Raw genomic sequence first — 17,808 nt, forward strand, 5'->3', positions numbered from 1 at the left:
GCGCCCCTGCCTTCGCTGCAAAGCAAGGCCTGTCAGGCGTGCGTGTGTGTGTGTGTGTGTGTGTGTGCGCGCGTGTGTGCGCGTGTGTGTTTTCTAAGCTACTTTCCCAGTCCCAGGTGTTGGTCACTTAGTTCCCCTCACCTCAGGTTGAATTCTGCGACTTTCTTTCATGACTGTCCCTCGACCATCCTCCCTCAAGCTCTCTCCCCCTGGCTGGCCTCCGAACCACTGTTCCCTTTCGGGATCCACTCCCCACTAGGGGAGTTACTCCTCGAAACTCCAAGATGGGCTCTATTATCAAGCCGGCAGGTTTGAAAAGGTCTCATCCCCTTTCCTTGGGGACACATGGTCCCCAACTCCACCCGCTGCCCTTTGCGTGTCCTCGAGCACCCCAGTGGACGCCACGTGCCCAGTGCCTCGGCTGTGCCAGGCCTGGGTCTCAGAAGCCATTCCTGGGTTGCCTCTCTGCACCGAATGCCACCTCTGCCTCAGCTTGGAGGCGCTTCCCAGTGGGCCTCCTCGGCCCAGGGCCCAGCCTTGTTCTGTACCCACTAGAAGGCCACCACGAACACCAGCTCCCTTCCCCTGGTGACCACTCAGAGCCAAGCCACGGGAACAGCCGGTATCCCCCCAGCCCCGTAGCAGCCTGCACCCCGCGGCCGGCCTGAGCCCCAGGCTCGCTACGGCACCAGCCTTGGGCCTGCTTTTCGCGGCCCTCTGCTCGCTCTTAGAACCGCTCTCTCCTGCCCCACCCTGCTCTTCTACGCGGCAGTTCTTCGCGACCCTGTTTTTTGTCGTGGGTCCAGCCTGCAGTGCTCCGAAGAGTGATAAATGCCGCGATTAATCATTAGCCGTGGTGAAACAGGAAGAGCAGAATGTGCGGGATTAGTGAAGCTGGCCACGGGCACGTGGAAATGCGGAATACCATCCTCCCTACTCTTATGTTTAAATTTCCCCTAGTAAAACATTTAAAAATAGTCACGTTTTGCAGTGCATTTTCTTGGAGTTGAAAGTGTCCATGTAGACAGTGGCAGGCGCACCACAACACAAACAGCACCCACCAACACCCACTCCACAAAACCCCCACCTCGGTGCCTTGCCTTGACCAGGCCGTTGGGGACGCTGGGTCTTCATTCCTCAGAGCTGGCCATCTCTCCCTACTGACCAGCCAGGCAAGGCTTCTCCAGTTGCCCTCTGCCTCTGCCAGTAGGAGGGTGGAGAGGCCCTAGTTTGCTTTGGGCTGCAAAACACTGAGGGGGACCCAGGCCTGGACCAAGGAAGAGGGTAAGGCGTAGGCAGCCTGCTGGAGAGAGGGGCTCTCCCCGTGGCCTGCTCTGGCGTGGCTGCCGCTACCACCGCTTTGCCAGGCCTTGCTTCCAGCTGTTTCTGGGTCCAGTGGCTTTGTCTATCAATTTGCTGAGAGTTTGACATTAGCTATGTTTTTTCAAAACCATAGAACGCCGGCAAGCCTCCTGGTTCCACAGGTTCCAAATTTGAAGACGAAATAGCAGTAGCGAATAATGACAGAGAAAGAGATCAACCTCATTTCGAAACTGCAAGCCAAGTGCAGGCCCTTGCAGACCTCAAGGAGGAAATATTGAGCCCCATGTCACCTGGGACGTTAGGTGACAAGTCTGTTACAGATTCGGGGAGGTATGGATACGCTTGGAGTCACGTTTTAAAGTGCGCTTAACAACCTGAGGCGACATTCCCTGGTCCGGGCGGCCGGGGAAGGGAGACCGTGCGTGGAGTTTTCTGGAGGTCTCGGGGCCGAGAGGGAGAGTTTCTCAAAAGTGACACGGGGCTCGACACTGGAGGCCGCGCTTCTGCTGCGCGTCTCCCTGGTGCGAGATGAGGCGGGCCGGGAGCTGGGTCCCCCCAAAGGAGTCGTTCTCCGACCCACGTGCAGGTGGAGCGACGGCAGGCGGCAGAGGGCAGCTCCCGAGACCGCGGGGCGCTCCAGCGCGGCCCCGTCCCTGTGCACCGCGCCCTCCGCCTCCTCTGTCCCTTCTGCCCCCGAATCCACCCATCTTCGCCCCACTGTCTTTCCGAACAGGGCGGCCTCCCGAGTCTGCACCCTTTCGGGGGCCTTCGCCAGCCCAGCCCAGCCCAGCCCAGCCGCCTGCAGCGGGGAGATCTGGCAGCCGTGCGCGCCCGCGACGCGGCGGCGGCGGCCCAGGCGGCTTCGGCGAGGACCCGCGGCGGGCAGTGTCCCGGACCCCGACTGCAGGGCCTCGGGGCCTCCCTCCAGCGCCCGCCCCGGCTACGCCTTCCTTTCTCATGCCCCTTCCCCTGGTTGTGACGGGCCCTTCCTCCGGCCACTGCCACCACCTCTCGTCTGTCCCCGACCTTCTTCCCCTGGCCCCGGGCGGGCTCCAGCCGCCCAGCCCGGACTCCCGCCCTCCGTCCGCGACACGCGGCCCCGCGGCCACGCGCCCCTCACTCACTGTCCTGCTGCGGGGTGTCGCTGCCGCTGGTGAGTCCCGGCGACTCCAGCAGGCTCCGGCCCGCTTCGCCCACGCTCTCGTCCGCCTGCGCCGCCACCATGTCCCCGGCTTCCTCCAGGTCTAGCAGGTGACTGACGGAGAAGTTCTTTTTCGCCTGCAGGGTGTCGAGGTTGCCCGGGCTGTCCAAGCGGCCGCCCAGCGCCGGTTGCCGCTCCAGAACGTGCCCGTAGCTGGAGGTCATGGTCTCCCCCTCCGATCCCACCCACCCCCCTCTTCCCGCTCGAATCAACACCAAACGCTGTGGGCGCGAGGGGGGAGAGGAGCCGAGTGGGGAAGAGAGAGGGGGGAGTGGAGAGAGAGAGAGAGAGAGAGAGAGAGAGAGAGAGAGGAGGACAAAAAAAAAAGCCGAGAGAGGGCGGGGGACCCCCTCGTGCAGAGCAGAGCGTTCTCCACCCGCAGCCTTTAACAGCCTCGGTTGCCTTCCTGAGGCCAAGTCCGGCGCAATCCAAAGAGATAATCCACACCAAAAAAATAAAATTAAAAAGTCACCCTACGTTCAAGTCAGGAGAAAAAAAAATTCCGTCCACCTCTCCAAAGGCGTCCACACGCACACACTAAAAATAACAGTAAGGGGGAGAGCGCAGAGCCGAGGCCGGCAGGGCGGGGGAGTCAGGCGAACGAGAAGCGAGAAAGAGGGGTGGCAGAGAAGAATCACAGCGGGTTTTTTTTTTTAAAGGTTAAAAAAGTTATTCCCAGGCAAGAGTTCAAGCACCAACAGAAGAAGGCTTGTTCCAGCTTTAAAACATCTTCGAGAAAACGTGTCCCCCCTCTCTGCACTCCTGCGGATTCTCAGGAGTGACTAAAGTTTCAGGAGCAGAGGGGTGATGTCTTGCAGATGTATTGGAGAGCAGGATTCTCACTTTACTTTTCGTTAGGAGGAGGAAAAAAAAAAAAGGCCAGGGTCGGAGGAGGGTGGTGGTGGGGCTGCCTCTCCCTTCTCCTCTCCCTCCTTGCCAGCTCCTTTCCCTTCTCGGTTGGATCAAGAAGCTCTGGCACTTCAAAAGGCACAAACTGGCATGCGGAGGAGGCTTTGTAGGGGATACAAGCAAATTGGAGACCCCAGGGAGGGCAGATCTCGACTTAATAGGAGCCTGTAATTACGTGGCAAAGCCTTTGTGCGGCGCCTGACGTTTTACAGACCCCCTTTCTCCATCGCAATCTCCTTCTTCCTCCTTTCCCTCGGACCGAAAAACAGTCTGATTAAGAAAAAAACCCCTTTGCCAACATCTGAGCGAGAGAGAGAGGGAGGAGAGGGAGGAGGAGGAAGGAAGAGGAGGAAGAGAAAGCGCGAGAGCCCCTTCCGGATTTTTTTTAAGTAAAGGTCTAATTATCATTCCCTTGCAACAGTATCACGGGGAAGAAAGACGAACTGAAACCCGCAGTCCCTTCCAACGGGCTGATTGTTTTGCTCCTGCGTTAACTCCTCCGGATTCGCTTAAGATCCTGTCGGAAAACTCATCTGCATGTTTTGATAACAGCTGCGGGGAAACTTGTTGGGGAAAAATCCACAACCGCCTCGATCAAATTTTCTTCTCCCTCTGCCTTTTAATGTTTGTAAACGCTTCCTTGCTGTTCTAACAGTTTCGGGGAGGGGTGGCGGGTGGGGAGCGCCTGAGAGGACGTGGGAGAGAGAGAGCGAGCGTACGCGGGCTACGCTGGCTCCGTAGAGACAGCCTATTAAATAACGTAATAAAATAACAGGAGCGGTAATAACGGGGCTCCCCCGCGCTTCTTCCGCGGACTAAGGCAGACTGGGGGAGGTGATCGAGAGAGCACAGGGTCTCTTCGAGTCTTCTCCCTGCGTCCGCTAGGAACCCCCCCCCACCGCCGCCCCAGGCGGTAGGACATTTACATATTTATTTAGCTGGAGGAGAGGACTCTAGGAGTCTACCATAATTGCTCCCCTCTCCCCACAATCCGGCCAATTTCGTAGCCTTTTTTGGTGGGGCCAAGGTCGCTTGCCCAGATGCGGAGCAGGCAGGGCGCTCGTCCGAGAGGCTGGTGCGTGGCTGGGGTCCAGCCCGGTGCCGTGGCGTGGGGCGTGGGGCGCGGGGAAGGACCCCGGCCGCCGCGGATAACGCTCTGTCGCCTGTCTGTGAGCTCTCGCTTGACAGAGGACAGAGAGGTGCCGAGCGATTTTTTCATGACCTGTTGGAATTTGGTAACAGCTTTAATAGTCTCATTAGAAATGAGTTACTATATGACGAGTAAGTAAAATATTAAGTGCTTATTTGTGGCGTTTTATGTTCCTTATTTACCTTTTTTTACACACACACACTCCTCACCCCCTTGATTACTAGACTTTTTTCCTTTCCTATTCTCCTATAGCCGAGAGGCTCGACTGGAGAGAAAGAAGGGTCCGAGAGTGTGTAAATGGTTTCTGGGCTCCAAACGGCCATAGTGAGCCCAGAACTCCCAGCCCTGATCTGGGAAAAGCACATTTGATGCCATCAAAGGGCTGCAGATTGAAACCAGATGTGCTCGCCTCGGTTCTTTCCATGCATTTAATTAAGGAGCCGGGATGCAGGAGACTTTTTCATCATTAGTCCACCCGCTCCCCCTCCTCTTTCCGCCCCCGCCCGCTCGTGCCCCCGACCGGGAGCCCAGAGCCCGCCAGCACCGCGCGGTGTGCCGCGCCCGTCGCCGTCTCCCCAGCGGCCGGGGCTCGGAGCGGTAAACATCTGTCCGCGGCGGGGCCCGGGAGCGGACGCGGGTGGGAGGCGAGCGCGTCCCCGGTGGGCCCGGAGGGCCCGCGCCGAGGGCCCGCGCCCAAGCGGCTGCCTTCTGCACGGGTTTCCACCACCGCGGCCTCCGCGAGCCTAAGCCGAGCGCCACACGTGTCCGTGCCACCGGCTCCAAGGGACGCGCCGGAATCGCGCGGAGAGGTTTTCACGGGCGTCCTGCTGGCTGAGCTCGGGCTGAAGACCCAGGGACCACTTCTCCCTTCCCTCCGCGCGCCAGGCGCTGCTGGGGTTGTCCCCAGAACCGGAGCAGGCCCTGGCCTCTCCCTCCTTCCCCACCCTCATCCACACAGTTGCATTTTAACGCTCCTTTCGTCCCTGACAGCGCCCGAACTGCCCTTTGTGACAGAGGTCTGGGGACGGGCCAGGGGCTTCTGATACCCGGGCTTCGCTGCTTCCCTTGGTGACCTAGCGACTTCCAGCTGGGGGCAGATCGCCTATCAGAGGACACTGCCTTGTCCCGGGTGTGCCGTCAGCCCGGTGGGTGACCGAGAGGCAGCGCCACGGATGACAGATCAGAGACATTCGTTTGGAAACTTAAGCGGACGTCACCGCTTCTACCCCGCCGTGTGTCCTCCTGAGGGATCAGGCGCTTCTTTCGTGTCACCCTCTTGTCCTTCGTGTAACATTATCAACCGATCTCACCAGTGGCACCTAGGATGCTAACGGTTTTAACGAAAATTTATATATCACACATATACGAATACGTCGACCGAATACGTGCATGTATATGTGTGACATATAAATTTATACGCATATTCCTAAATGTCTCTTGGACTCCAGTAGCGGCGACTGTGTGGGCCGCTCCAGCCTGGGCAGCGCCGCTCCCGCCCGTCCGCGCGGGGGTGAGGGAGGCAAGGCCCAAGGGCCCCTCTGCAGGAATGGAGGTGGCGCCCGAAGACTGTGGGGGCAGGAGGTAGGGCGTTCTCCAAGCTCAGAAGCTGGGACCAGGGGGCACACTCCCGGGGTGCCCAGGGAAAGGGAGGTTCCTGAGTTGGGGCAGTGTCTCCAGGCAGGTGGCGCGGCCCGCTTTCACAGTTCTGGCCGGCTTTTGGGGGAATCCTATGGAGGCCCCAAGAGTGCCAAGGGCTTTTGGAGATCTTAACCCCTCCCGAAGGCGGCTCCTGCCCAGGGCAGCCCTAGGCCTCAGCTGCAGGGACCAAGCTCCAAAGTCCTCCAGCTCCCGCCCAGCTTACAGCTCAGTGTCAGACCAGCAGAGTGGGCTGGGGGAGGGGACAAGCTGGGAGGGTCCCCAAGAAAGCATATCTTCCCGGTATAGAGCCTGCGGAATTAATTTTTTTTCTTTTCCTTTATTTATAATTACTAGTGGATCAGACCCACACCTTGATAATGTTTCCACATTATCAATTCGTTGAGATTCTGGACTGTAATTTTAAAAAAAGAAAAATCAGGATAACCTTATAGGGATGGATTCAAGACCAGGCAGCGAGCGCATTACCCAGTGAAAGGCGTGAAAGGTGCTGGTTCCTGCTGCCAGCTGGCTCCGTGGGAGAAGGCTTTCCGAACCCTCAGAACCAGCGCCCAGCTCGGGCACTCGGAGGCGCCTGGGGCTCCTTCTCAGAGCGCCGGGGTCACTGCGCCAGGCCCTGCTCCTGCTCGCTAGAGGGATGGAGGGAGGGAAAATTGGTGGACCAAAGTGTTCCGCGCTCAGGTTGCAGTAACCAGGAGGCCCGAGCACCTTTAGGATTCCAGAATCCTATGGAATCATCTGGCAGAAAGATGTCAGGAGAGGAGAAGCCGTGCTCATCTCCCAGGCAGGTCTGGCCTGGGGACTTCCGAGGCCCCAGAGAACCGAGCCTGTTCCCTTCCTTAATCACTACTTTGCTTCCCACCGCGACTTCCTTTTGGGAGCTTTGGAAGGAGAGAGTTTCTAACTCAATCTCTGAACCCACATAGATCTTTCCTTGGCATTCCCTTTGATTTCCATCCATCAATCAATATTTATTAAAAATCTGAAGCCCTGGGTGATGTAACCAACCAGAACCCTCTTCCTTAGGACACTTCCAGCATCTGCCGGTGGCCTTCCAACCCTTCTTTCTGCTTTACGCTCCTTAAAATAACTCCTGTGTTCGTATTCCTCCCCAGTAAGTGGGAGCAAAGCAGGGACTAGCAAGGAAACTTGCTAAGAGATCAGACCAAGGCAGGAAGGAGGCTTGGTTCCCAGCCATAGGCCCTTGGGTGGTCCTATTTGCAGTCCAGTTTGGTACTGATTATGCCCATAAGCCCCGCCCCCCGCCCTGTGCTGGAAGCTGGCAGGACTCTGCCCTAGCTGGTGAGCAGGATGCCTCCACCCTAAGCAGGTTCCCCTCCGAGGTGGAAGCCGGGACTTGTACACCCTGACATGTTAATTGGCTGACATGATGATCACATGTCACAGTTCACAGGTTCCATGACACATAGACAAGAGAATAACACCCTCGTCCACATAACAACACTCTCAGTTGACAACCTAGTACATATTCATTTACAGTGAGCCAGGAAAACGGCTGAAACGTAAGATGCGCTCTACGGGGTCCCCGTACTTCACTGTTTGAGCAGGAGACTTGATGCCAGACTCAGAGAAGCTCTCCTTTGCCCCTCCCGCTGTGGTTCTTGTAATTTTAAGTGGCATTTCAGGAACATTCCTCCTATGCGTGGGTGAATGCTCTCCACCCGCTCCCATCTCCATCCCAAAGCCTTACCAGAATTATTTTGACATTTTGTAATAATCAAATGAAGTAGGACTAAAAACACATTTCCAAGTAGTGAGCTGGTAATGGGTCCACATTACAGGCTCGGAGGCCCACGCTCGTATTCAGTCGGGACCTAGCGAAGCTCACTGGGGCTGTCTGCTCCTCGGAGCCCTGGACGCTGCTGATCTTGCAGGCAGCGCTGAGCCAGCTTCAGCTAAAGACACCAGTGACCTGCACGTTGGTGGCAACGGCTGTGGATACTCTCAGATCTCGTCGTGCATTTCTGCTGTAATGGACGACATCGAGCACTCTCTTTCTGAAATTCCTTCCGGTCCTCTACTTCTCTGACCACTTCTTGGTCTTCAGAGTATTCCCTGCCCTCAGCTCACTCCTTAAAGACTGAGATTCTCCCGAGTTGCCCTTCATTCTCACTCTCCCTTCCAATAAACCGGTTGTTATTAGAAGGTCTCGCACATTTTTATGAATTAACTACCATCTGCGTGTCAATGAGTCTAAAATCGAAATCTCAAGCTTTGCCACCTACTCGCTGTCACCTTGGGGGAACCGGGCAAGTTACTTCTCTCAGCCTCAGGTTACTCACCTTTTCGATAAGGCTAATCATGGCTTCTGCCTTGCATATTTGTGAGAATTAAATGAGAATGCTTGTAGGGCATTTAACACAGTGCTCCACCTCCCGCTCACCCAGATGGCCACTAAAGTCTGCCTGTATTATCGAGCTAGCATATCCTGTGACTGAATGGTCAACAGTGCTTGTCGAGTTGGAACTGAAGATCAAGTAATACCGAAGTAAACGAGCAGGCAACATCACATGTGAGTGTGTAGCTGTACATAAAAACTAACAATAAGCAGTCAGGATGCCCACAGAGGACATGTAAATGTGCAGGTGCCATACCTTCTCCATCCCAAGGAACTCAAGCCTTATTCGCCGGGCAGATTCAGATGCACCGCAAATGGCTGTTGGGAAGATAAGAAAGAAAACAAACATGAAATGCCTCGCCACAGTCCACATCCAACCAATGTGAGCCCCTCCCTCTGCTCTTTGCCTTCCACTCAGATGGCCCAGGTCACAGGCTCCTCTGGCCTCCGCAGAATAGGAGGTAAAATGCTCGCTCTCTTCCTATGTTAGGAAAATCCTTTAGGGATGGGCATATACATGTGACTAAGAAGCTTAAAACTGAGAATGGTTGTAGGCAAGCCGCAGCACACAGAGCTGCCAGGAAAACCATCACCGACCCTCCCGTCAAGAGCCCGAGCCTTGTGGGATCCTGCATCACACTCTGAGAACTGGAGAACCCGTGCGCTCACTGGATTCTCGGCCCTGCGTAAGAAACCTGAGCTGAGGTCCCAGGCTGGCTGCTGCCTCTGCAAGCTCCCCAAGCTTTGGGCCCTGAGCTCTATTTCCAGGCCAGCTAAGTGGGATGGAATCTTATAGGACAGGTACGAAATGCTTTGGGCCTGAGTAAGTTGGCCAGTTTGAAACCCATAAGGTGCTTCAGCTGACTTTAGTGCTTATTTATAGCAAACCCAGGGGGTGTGCCACTTGAGATCACCTTCCATGGCTTGCTTCTCTCACAAATCTGGCGCCAAGCACAACCCGTTCTCCTCCTGCTTCCTCGCCCGCATCCTTCCAACAATCTCGGACTTTCTAAACAGATCTCCCTCTTCTCTTTTCCCAGTTCTCCTGTTGCCTATAATACTAGTTCACAGGTAAACAACCAGGCTGGGCGCATCTTCTGTTGCCCAGTTATACTTGTTAAGTTAGGTATAAAGTTTACTCTTTTTTACTCCTGTTTTTATCATGTTAAGCACATCTGCCTTACTTCAAATTTTGCTCCACAGTAAATAGTAGTAATGGATTTCAGTGACATTTTTTTCTTGCTTGCCTCAAAAGGGTGCTGCGAGATAACGCGTGTGTGAGGAACTAGCAAACCAGGCGTGACTCTGTATAAGACCAGGTGCCGTTATCGTGGCCTGACCTCCACTTGTCACATTTTCCTGCCATTCATCTCTTGCTTTTCATCACTACTGATAAGAAGGAAGAATTTATATAATGGAATTTAGAAACCTGATTTTTAAAAAAGTCTGAAATAATATATTATTTCAATACTTTGCAGGTCACGAACCTATTACTTCAACACTTTAAGTCACTATTCATCTCTCTTATGCAATAGATACCTCTGCTTTTCATGAATCCAGTGTCCAGTTCTGTATTTAACATACATGCTTAAAACAAATAACCTGCTTTTGCCCCTCACTGTTTCATCTTTTCTTCTTTCTGGAATTTTTCTTTTGAGCATCTTTTTTAAACCAGAAGTCTGAACTATTTCCTTCAAAATTTGAAAGGTGAGACTTAGTGATTACTCTAATTTTCATTACTGTTGGGTATCTCAGGTTCCCATGAAAATGATTAGACAGGATCTCAGATAACTAATTTTATAATATCGTGGACCAAATGATGTAAGGTAGGAGTTCACTATTACCAGATAGTCATAGCCTTGCATGATGGGAAGAGTAGAGGTTTCAGAGGCCTTGGAAGTAAATTCCTTGGTTCTGCCTTTCAAAATCTCGGAGCACATTACTTAGTCTCTCTGGGCCTTACGCTCTGAGCCTCAGCATCTCAGAAGACCGATGGAAAAATGTAAGATAACATAGGTAAGATAACCATTCAAAGAAAGCCTGGCAAAGAGTAAATATTCAATCAAAGTTAGTTTAGATTTTCCACACTTGGCTGTGATGTGGTAGCTTGTAGCAGAACAACAATGTTCCCTCCAAGAGCAACTAGAAAACCTGAAGTATTATATCTCCTCAGCCCAAATATCAGAGCACTCCTAAGGACCTGAAAAATCATATTCCAGAGAAGGATACCCTTTGCGGTAAACCAGACTTTCTCCATCCCCCCTTTATCTGACACATTTTGCCATAGAGCAAGAGAATGAAAAAGGAGAAAATACCTACTAAGAAGCACAGAACCCAGCAGAGCTTTATACAGTTGTACGGCCTTGCAGAAAGACAAGCTAGAGTTTGGGATTACTGAGATCTCGTGGAGAAGGGAGGAGGAGGCAAACGAGACCAATATTCACACCATTTTCCCCCTCGAGGTATTTGCCAATTAAACTGCACAAGGCGAAAGGGTAAGAAGTGTAGCATAAAGTGAATTAAAAGCAGATCAGAGATCCTTGCAACCTGACAAGGCCCAAAAGACCGAAATTGAAGGTCATGATATACCAAGGAGGAGAATCCACAAGAAACCCTCAGGCTCTCTCTTAGGAAATCTAGAAAGCTACACCCTAAGAATGCAAGCAAAATTAGATGCAGACTGAACCTTACCAAGACTGAGTTCAGCCCTAGATCAAACTGAGCTGATACGCCTCTCTGTTGCCTTCCATGATAGGTCGAGCCTTCTCTGGAGGAATATGACATTCAGAGTCACTATAATTTTCACATAAAATATCCAGCATTTGATTTTTTAAAAGCAAGACATATTGAGAAACAAGACCAAGAGAAATAAAACAGGAATAGAAATAGGTGGTCCAGATATTAAAGGTGGCAGATATGGACTTAAAAGTAACAATAATGAATATAATCAAAGTAATATATGATGAGAATTTCACCATTGAAACTATAAGAATCAAATGGAATTTCTAGACTGAAAAATATAACAACTGAACTTAAGAACCCAGTAGATGGGTTTAACTGGATATTTGGCACAGCTCAAGAAAGGATTCAAGAGCTGAAAAATAAATCAGAAGAAAATATCCAGACTCAGGCATAGAGGAGAAAAAAATAATAGGAAGTAGAGAGGATTCTGGGAAGATGGAGGAATAGGAAGCACCAGGAAACTGTCTCCCCACCTAGACAACAATTGCACTGACAGAATCTGTCCAATGTAATCAATTTAAAACTCTGGAGTCTATTGAAAGTTTGCAATGTCCAGGGAAAGGCTTGGACGGTAAATTGAGGTTAATTTTGGTCAATTTTAGCTCTTTGCAGAGTAGCAGCCACCGACCCCCACCCTCAGCCCATGGCAGGCAGCTGTGCACATGTTTCTGTAGTAGCTACACACAGCTTGTGGAAGCCTGAGTGGGAAACAAGGACCCTAACCTTCAAATATCAGTGGTCTGTACTCTAATTGCTGATTGTTGTTTCTGGTCACAGAGGTGGTGGCAATCGTTGTTACACTTCCCCCATTGCTGCAAGTCCTTCCCTCAGGCTGAAGCGACTGCCAGGGGATGTAAGTGGTCAGCACCCTTCCTCCCCCTTCATTTTTCACTTTTCACCCTTTTGGGAGACCCATTAAAGATGAGAACATTCTAAAGCAACTATATATACAGGAAAAATTAGAAAGTGACCATGCATGCCCAGGATAAGGTGCAGGCTCAGAATGGCCCCAAGAAAATCTTAAGTTTACACCTCCGGCTGATCCTTGGAACAAAGCCAGTCTACAACAACAAAAACAACAATAACAATAAAATTGGCAAAGCCTGGGGAAGGAGGAGAATTTGATTTCCAGAGTTACTACATTATTAGATTCAAATGTCTAGTTTTCAACAACAACAACAACAACAACAACAAAAAATCACAAGGCATACAAAGAAACAAGAAACAATGACCTATTCAGAGTGAGAAAATGTTCCTGAAAAAGATCTGATGGAAGATCTACTAGACGAAGATGTTAAAACGACTGTCTTACCGTTGCTCAAAGAACTTAAGGAGGATGTCGAGAAAGTCAAGAAAATATTGTATGAACAAAATGAAAATACCAATAAAGAGATAGAAAAGAAAAAAAAACGAAAAGGCAATTCTGGAGCTGAAAAGTACAATAATTAAAATGAAAAAAAAATACACTAGAAGTACTTGAAGGCAGATTTGAGCAGGCAGAAGAAAGAATCAGCAAACTTGAATACAGGACAATGGAAATTATCAAGTGTGAGGAACAGAATGCAAAAATGAACAGATCCAAAGTGACCTGTGGGACACTATCAAGCAGACCATCTATACATTGTTAGTGTCCCAGAAGAAAGCAAAGAGAAAGGGGCAGAGAGACTATTTGAAGAAAGAAGGACAGAAAATGTCTTAAATTTGATGAAAGACATGAATATAAACATCGAAGACAGTCAACAAACTCCAAGACAAGCTCAGAGACCTACAACCTTATAACCAAACTTTCAAAAGCCTAAGACAGAGAATCTTGAAAGCATCAAGAGAGAAGACTCATCGCATGTAAGCAATCCTCAATAAGATGATAAGTAGTTTTTTGTTATTGTTTTTTTTAACCTTTGACCACTTGGAATATATTGACCCACTGCCTCTAGATCAATATATTCCAAGTGGTCAAAGGTTAAAAAAAACAATAACAACAAAAAAACTGTCACTAAGAATCCTAGATTCAGTAAAACTGTCCTTTAAGAGTGAGAAGAAAATTAAGACATTCCCAGGTAAATAAAAGCCGAGGGAGTGTGTTACGACAAGAACTGCCCTTCCAGAAATGTTCAAAGAAAGCCTGCAGAGTGAAACGAACGGGAATGGGACAGTGACCCAAAGCTATAAGAAGAAATAAAGATCTCAGTAAAGTTTCAAACATTTGACCTATAATAATAGTAATAATTGTTATCATTTGATGAATGTGCCTAATACTGCGCTAAGTGTTTTATACCCATTATCTCATTTAATCTTCACAATAATCCCAGAAAGTAGGTTTTACTATCCCTTTTTACAGATAAAGAAAACGAGGGTAAGTAATTTCCCCAAGGGAGTCACTTGGTGATGATTAGAACCAGATTCTCTCTGACCACCAAGCACGTGCTCTTAACTACCATGCTCAATGACTGCTGGCATGCATCAGTGATTTAAAGAAACACCAGTTCAATGGTCTAAAACCATAAATGTAAGATTTAGCATAAATTTAGCCCCGAGAATTTGGTCCCTTCTCTTAGCCTCTACTTTACCTTCACTTGACCTTCTTGAGTCACCCTACACTATACTGGCAATTTAAAAACTAGAAATACTGAGAGACAGGAAAAAATGGCATAGATGATAGAGGCTTTGTTCATCCCTCTTACGACCAAATCAAAGTTGTGACAGAAACACGGAGCAAACAGCAAGAAAGTCACCTGGGATCTAGAAGAACAGAAGCACTACAACTAGGGAGAGAAATAATTAATCACCCTACAATGGTAGAAGGTAGGAGGGTGTGAAGACTTGAGGCTGCCCAGTCTCTAGCGGCTGAATGGGACAGAGGCCATGGCAGCTGCAGGCACCTCTTAAAGGGGGCCATGTCATGAGAGGACTTTTGTGGTGACAGACCTGCTCTCTCTGAGCACCAGCACCGGGTGGGCTGTGCGGGGGTGCGCCAAGGACTTACAGGGGAACACTGAGTTGTTGGAGTGAAGGCCGGAGGCGAGGCTCTCTACTGGGCACAGGTGCCAGTGGTATCCATTGTTCCTCTGTTGGGTTCTCTCCAATCCCAGCGTGTGGACTCAGCTCCCTCATAGCTGAGACGTCATCAAACTGGATAACAGAGGTCGCTCTTCCCAGAGGATCCCCTGAAACTCCGCCTCCCCTAACTCACAGCCCCACTCAAGCCACATCCAGGTGTGTCCTCCGCGAGTCAGGTGCTCCTTGTTGAGCAGCACCAAGACTCACACTGGTGGCAGCTGGCCTTGGTTTCTGGTGTGGCCTCTTGAGGCAACTATAAGCACAGCTTCTGCGGATTGCTTGCAGAATCTTAACAGGTGGCCCTGGAGGGGCACAGGGTGGGACTAAACTTGGCCTGCAGCTGAACCCCTCCCAGGACTGTGCCACTGGACACCCACTACACAAAGCCCTGCTAATAACACCAGGAGACTTAGGAGCTTTGTGTAGTATATAGAAACAGACATAGAAAGGCAGCCAAAATGGGAAGGCAAAGAAGCAGAAACCATATGAGAGAACAGAACAGAGATCCAGAATAATGGAGTCAAGGAATCCAGCAGATGCAGAGTTCAAAACACTGGTTATAAAGATGCTCATGAACTTGGGAGAAGAGTAGAGGAACTCAGTGAGAACTTTAACAAAGAGATAAAAAAAAAAACATAAACATGGAAATGGGAATTATAAAAGGGAACCAGTCAGAAATGAAGAACACATTATTTGAGATGAAGAGTATATTAGAGGGAATAAACAGAGTGGACAAAGAAGAAGATCGAACCACTGATATAAAGGATGGGGAAGCCAAGGACATTCAATCAGAACGGCATGAAAAAAGCCAAGACTATAATAATAATTTAAAGAGCCTATGGGACACAATTAAATATAAAAATATCTGTGTCATAGGGGTACCTGAAGGAAAACAAGAAGTTGAAGAGCTATTTGAAGAAATAATGATGGAAAACTTCCCTAACCTGGTGAAGGAAATAGACATACAACCCCAGGAAGCTCAGAGAGTCCCAAGAAAGAGGAACTCAAAGAGGCCCACACCAAGACACATCATAATTAAAATGCCAAAGGTTAAATACAAAGAGAGAATCTTAAAAGCAGCAAGATAAAAGCAGTTAGTTACCTACGAGGGAGCACCCATGACTGGCAGCTGATTTCTCAAAAGAAACTATTCAGGACAGAAGGGCTTGGCAAAAAAATATTCGACATGATGAAAACCCAGGATCTACCACCAAGAATACTTTATCCAGCAAAGCTATCATTTAGAGTCGAAGGACAGATAAAGATCTTCCCAGACAAAAGTAACCTGTGGGAATTTATCAACACCAAGCCAGTATTACAGGAAATGTTTGAGGGAATTCTTTAAGAAGAAAAAACATGTATCAAAAACATGAATAAAGAATGGTAATAACTACATTCCTATCAACAAGTACCTCAAAAAGAAAAGAATTGAGTGCTCCAACCAAAAGATAGCGTGGCTCAATGGATAAGAAAACAAGACCCCTTTATCTGCTGCCTACGAGAGACTCGCTTTGGATTAAAAGACACGCACAGAGATTAAAAGGAAGGGGATGGAAAAAGATACTGCCTTGATGGATATAGAGAGTATTGCACTGAATGAAATAAGTCAGATAGAGAAAGACAAATATCGCACGATCTCACATACATGTGGAATCTAAAAAACAAAGTAAACAACAACAACAACAAAAATGGAAATAAACATCTAGGTACAGCGAATATTTGGAAGGCTACCAGATGGGAAGGGGGTCATGGAGGATGGCAAAAAGGGCAAAGGGATTAAGAAGTACAGATGGATAGTTACAAAATAGACAGGGAGATATAAAGTGTAGCATAAAGAAAATAGTTAATAATGTAATAAAAATGTAAGGAGAAGTGGGGTACTAGATTTAGTGGAGTGATCACTTTGTGAGTTATACAGATTTCTAATCACTATGCTGTACAACTGACACTAATATATTAATGTATGCCAACTATAGTGGGAAAAACTCATTGAATTGTACAATGTATATATGAGCAACTAATGGTCTATTATATTTCAATAAAGCTGCAAAACAAACAAACAAAAAACACCTAGAAATACCATGAGGAAGAAGAGAACATCGATCTCTTTGCTCTTCTCACCAAAGGGTCCATATCTTCAAATAGGATTTACCATTAAATGTTTTAGACCCTGTCTTTGCTTTCTTCTCTTGGAGATGGAGCAAAGAGGAAAATTGTACATACATACTTACTATTTGTTCTTGGTAGAACAATGGAAAAGAAAGAATATTCAAATGTCTGCTTAGATATCCTATAAATCAGAGGGTACTTATAATTATTTTTTCTTTTTACCTTTCTAGCCACCCCTTTTTTGGAAAGATGCCAGGTTCTTGTTTGTAATAAGAATCTTTTGCCATGTCACATTGGGATACATGTTGTCATCAGCTTGTTCCTCAGCTGCCAGGAGCCAGAATCCTGTCCTCAGACCACAGGGAAGACTTGTTATCACAATTCTGCCCTTGGATTGTGTTGATGAAATATGTTCTTTGTGGAGATAACAGCCTCAATTGAAAAATGAATCTGTACTTACACAGGTTAAAGAAGAATTTGAGCAACTGAACCCTGTTGCAGCAAGAGGACTCATAGAAACCTTGAACCCATGACTCCTGAGAACAAAGGAAGCTTTATTGAAGATCAAATAAAAAATATAAATAGTGAGTCAGGCAGCACGTGAAATGAAGATTCCAGCATTTTTTTCCTACTAATATTGCTTTTAATAGTACTTGAGATTAAAGGTCAAACAGAATTCAACACAATGACCCTTGTAAGGCTTGATTTTGTATATTTGCAGATTCTAACTATTCACCTCTTCGCTCAGAACTGTACTTCTCAACAAGATGTCTGTCTTCATCACATTTTTCATATCTGTTATTTCAAATACTAATCAGTAGAATGTCTACTTTTAAAACAATCCCTCAGACTTTTCTGCATTACATGCTCATTCATTCACTTACTTTCTCACTCAGCATGTATTGAGTGCCTACTGACCCTGAGGATTAAAAAAAAACAAAGTTATGCCTATAGTATGTTCACGGTCTAAGAGGAGAGATAAACAAATTGATATTTAGAAAATTATTTGTGTGGCAGAGTTGATGATTAAACACTATATTTTTCAAATTAAAAAAGTAATTTCTTTGATTTCTAAAACCGATCTATTCCCCTAGCCCTTCATCCAGCAGGGCCAAAAAAAAGTTTCAATTCAATAATTAATGGCATCTTAGACTCCTGGGGATCGAATAGTCTCTCACAGGTAACTCTGTCTCTTTGGGGATGTTGATGCTCAGTCTTTCAGCTTGCCTCCCTCCCCATCCCCTGGCCCCCAGCATCCTCTGTGATAGCATGTGACTATATCAGGGACTGTGTTCAGGTCTG

The 17,808-nt window shown here is 48.6% G+C and overlaps 1 protein-coding gene across 3 annotated transcripts in view; it reads right to left on the reverse strand.

Moving 5' to 3' along the window:
• Positions 1–3,736, reverse strand: part of PRRX1 (paired related homeobox 1) — a 74,277-nt gene extending 70,541 nt beyond the window's left edge. Inside the window, exon 1 of one of the 3 annotated variants that reach the window (XM_039881621.1) lies at positions 2,448–3,736. In XM_039881621.1, the coding sequence (XP_039737555.1) occupies positions 2,448–2,688 (241 nt within the window). In that variant the 5' untranslated portion in view covers positions 2,689–3,736. The remainder of the gene's footprint in view (positions 1–2,447) is intronic. The other 2 variants (XM_039881623.1, XM_039881622.1) reach the window with 2 other exon arrangements.
• Positions 3,737–17,808: the final 14,072 nt, after the last annotated feature.

This window comes from Pteropus medius, unplaced genomic scaffold, assembly GCF_902729225.1.
Source record: "Pteropus medius unplaced genomic scaffold, Ma_sr-lr_union100, whole genome shotgun sequence".
NCBI lineage: Eukaryota > Metazoa > Chordata > Mammalia > Chiroptera > Pteropodidae > Pteropus > Pteropus medius.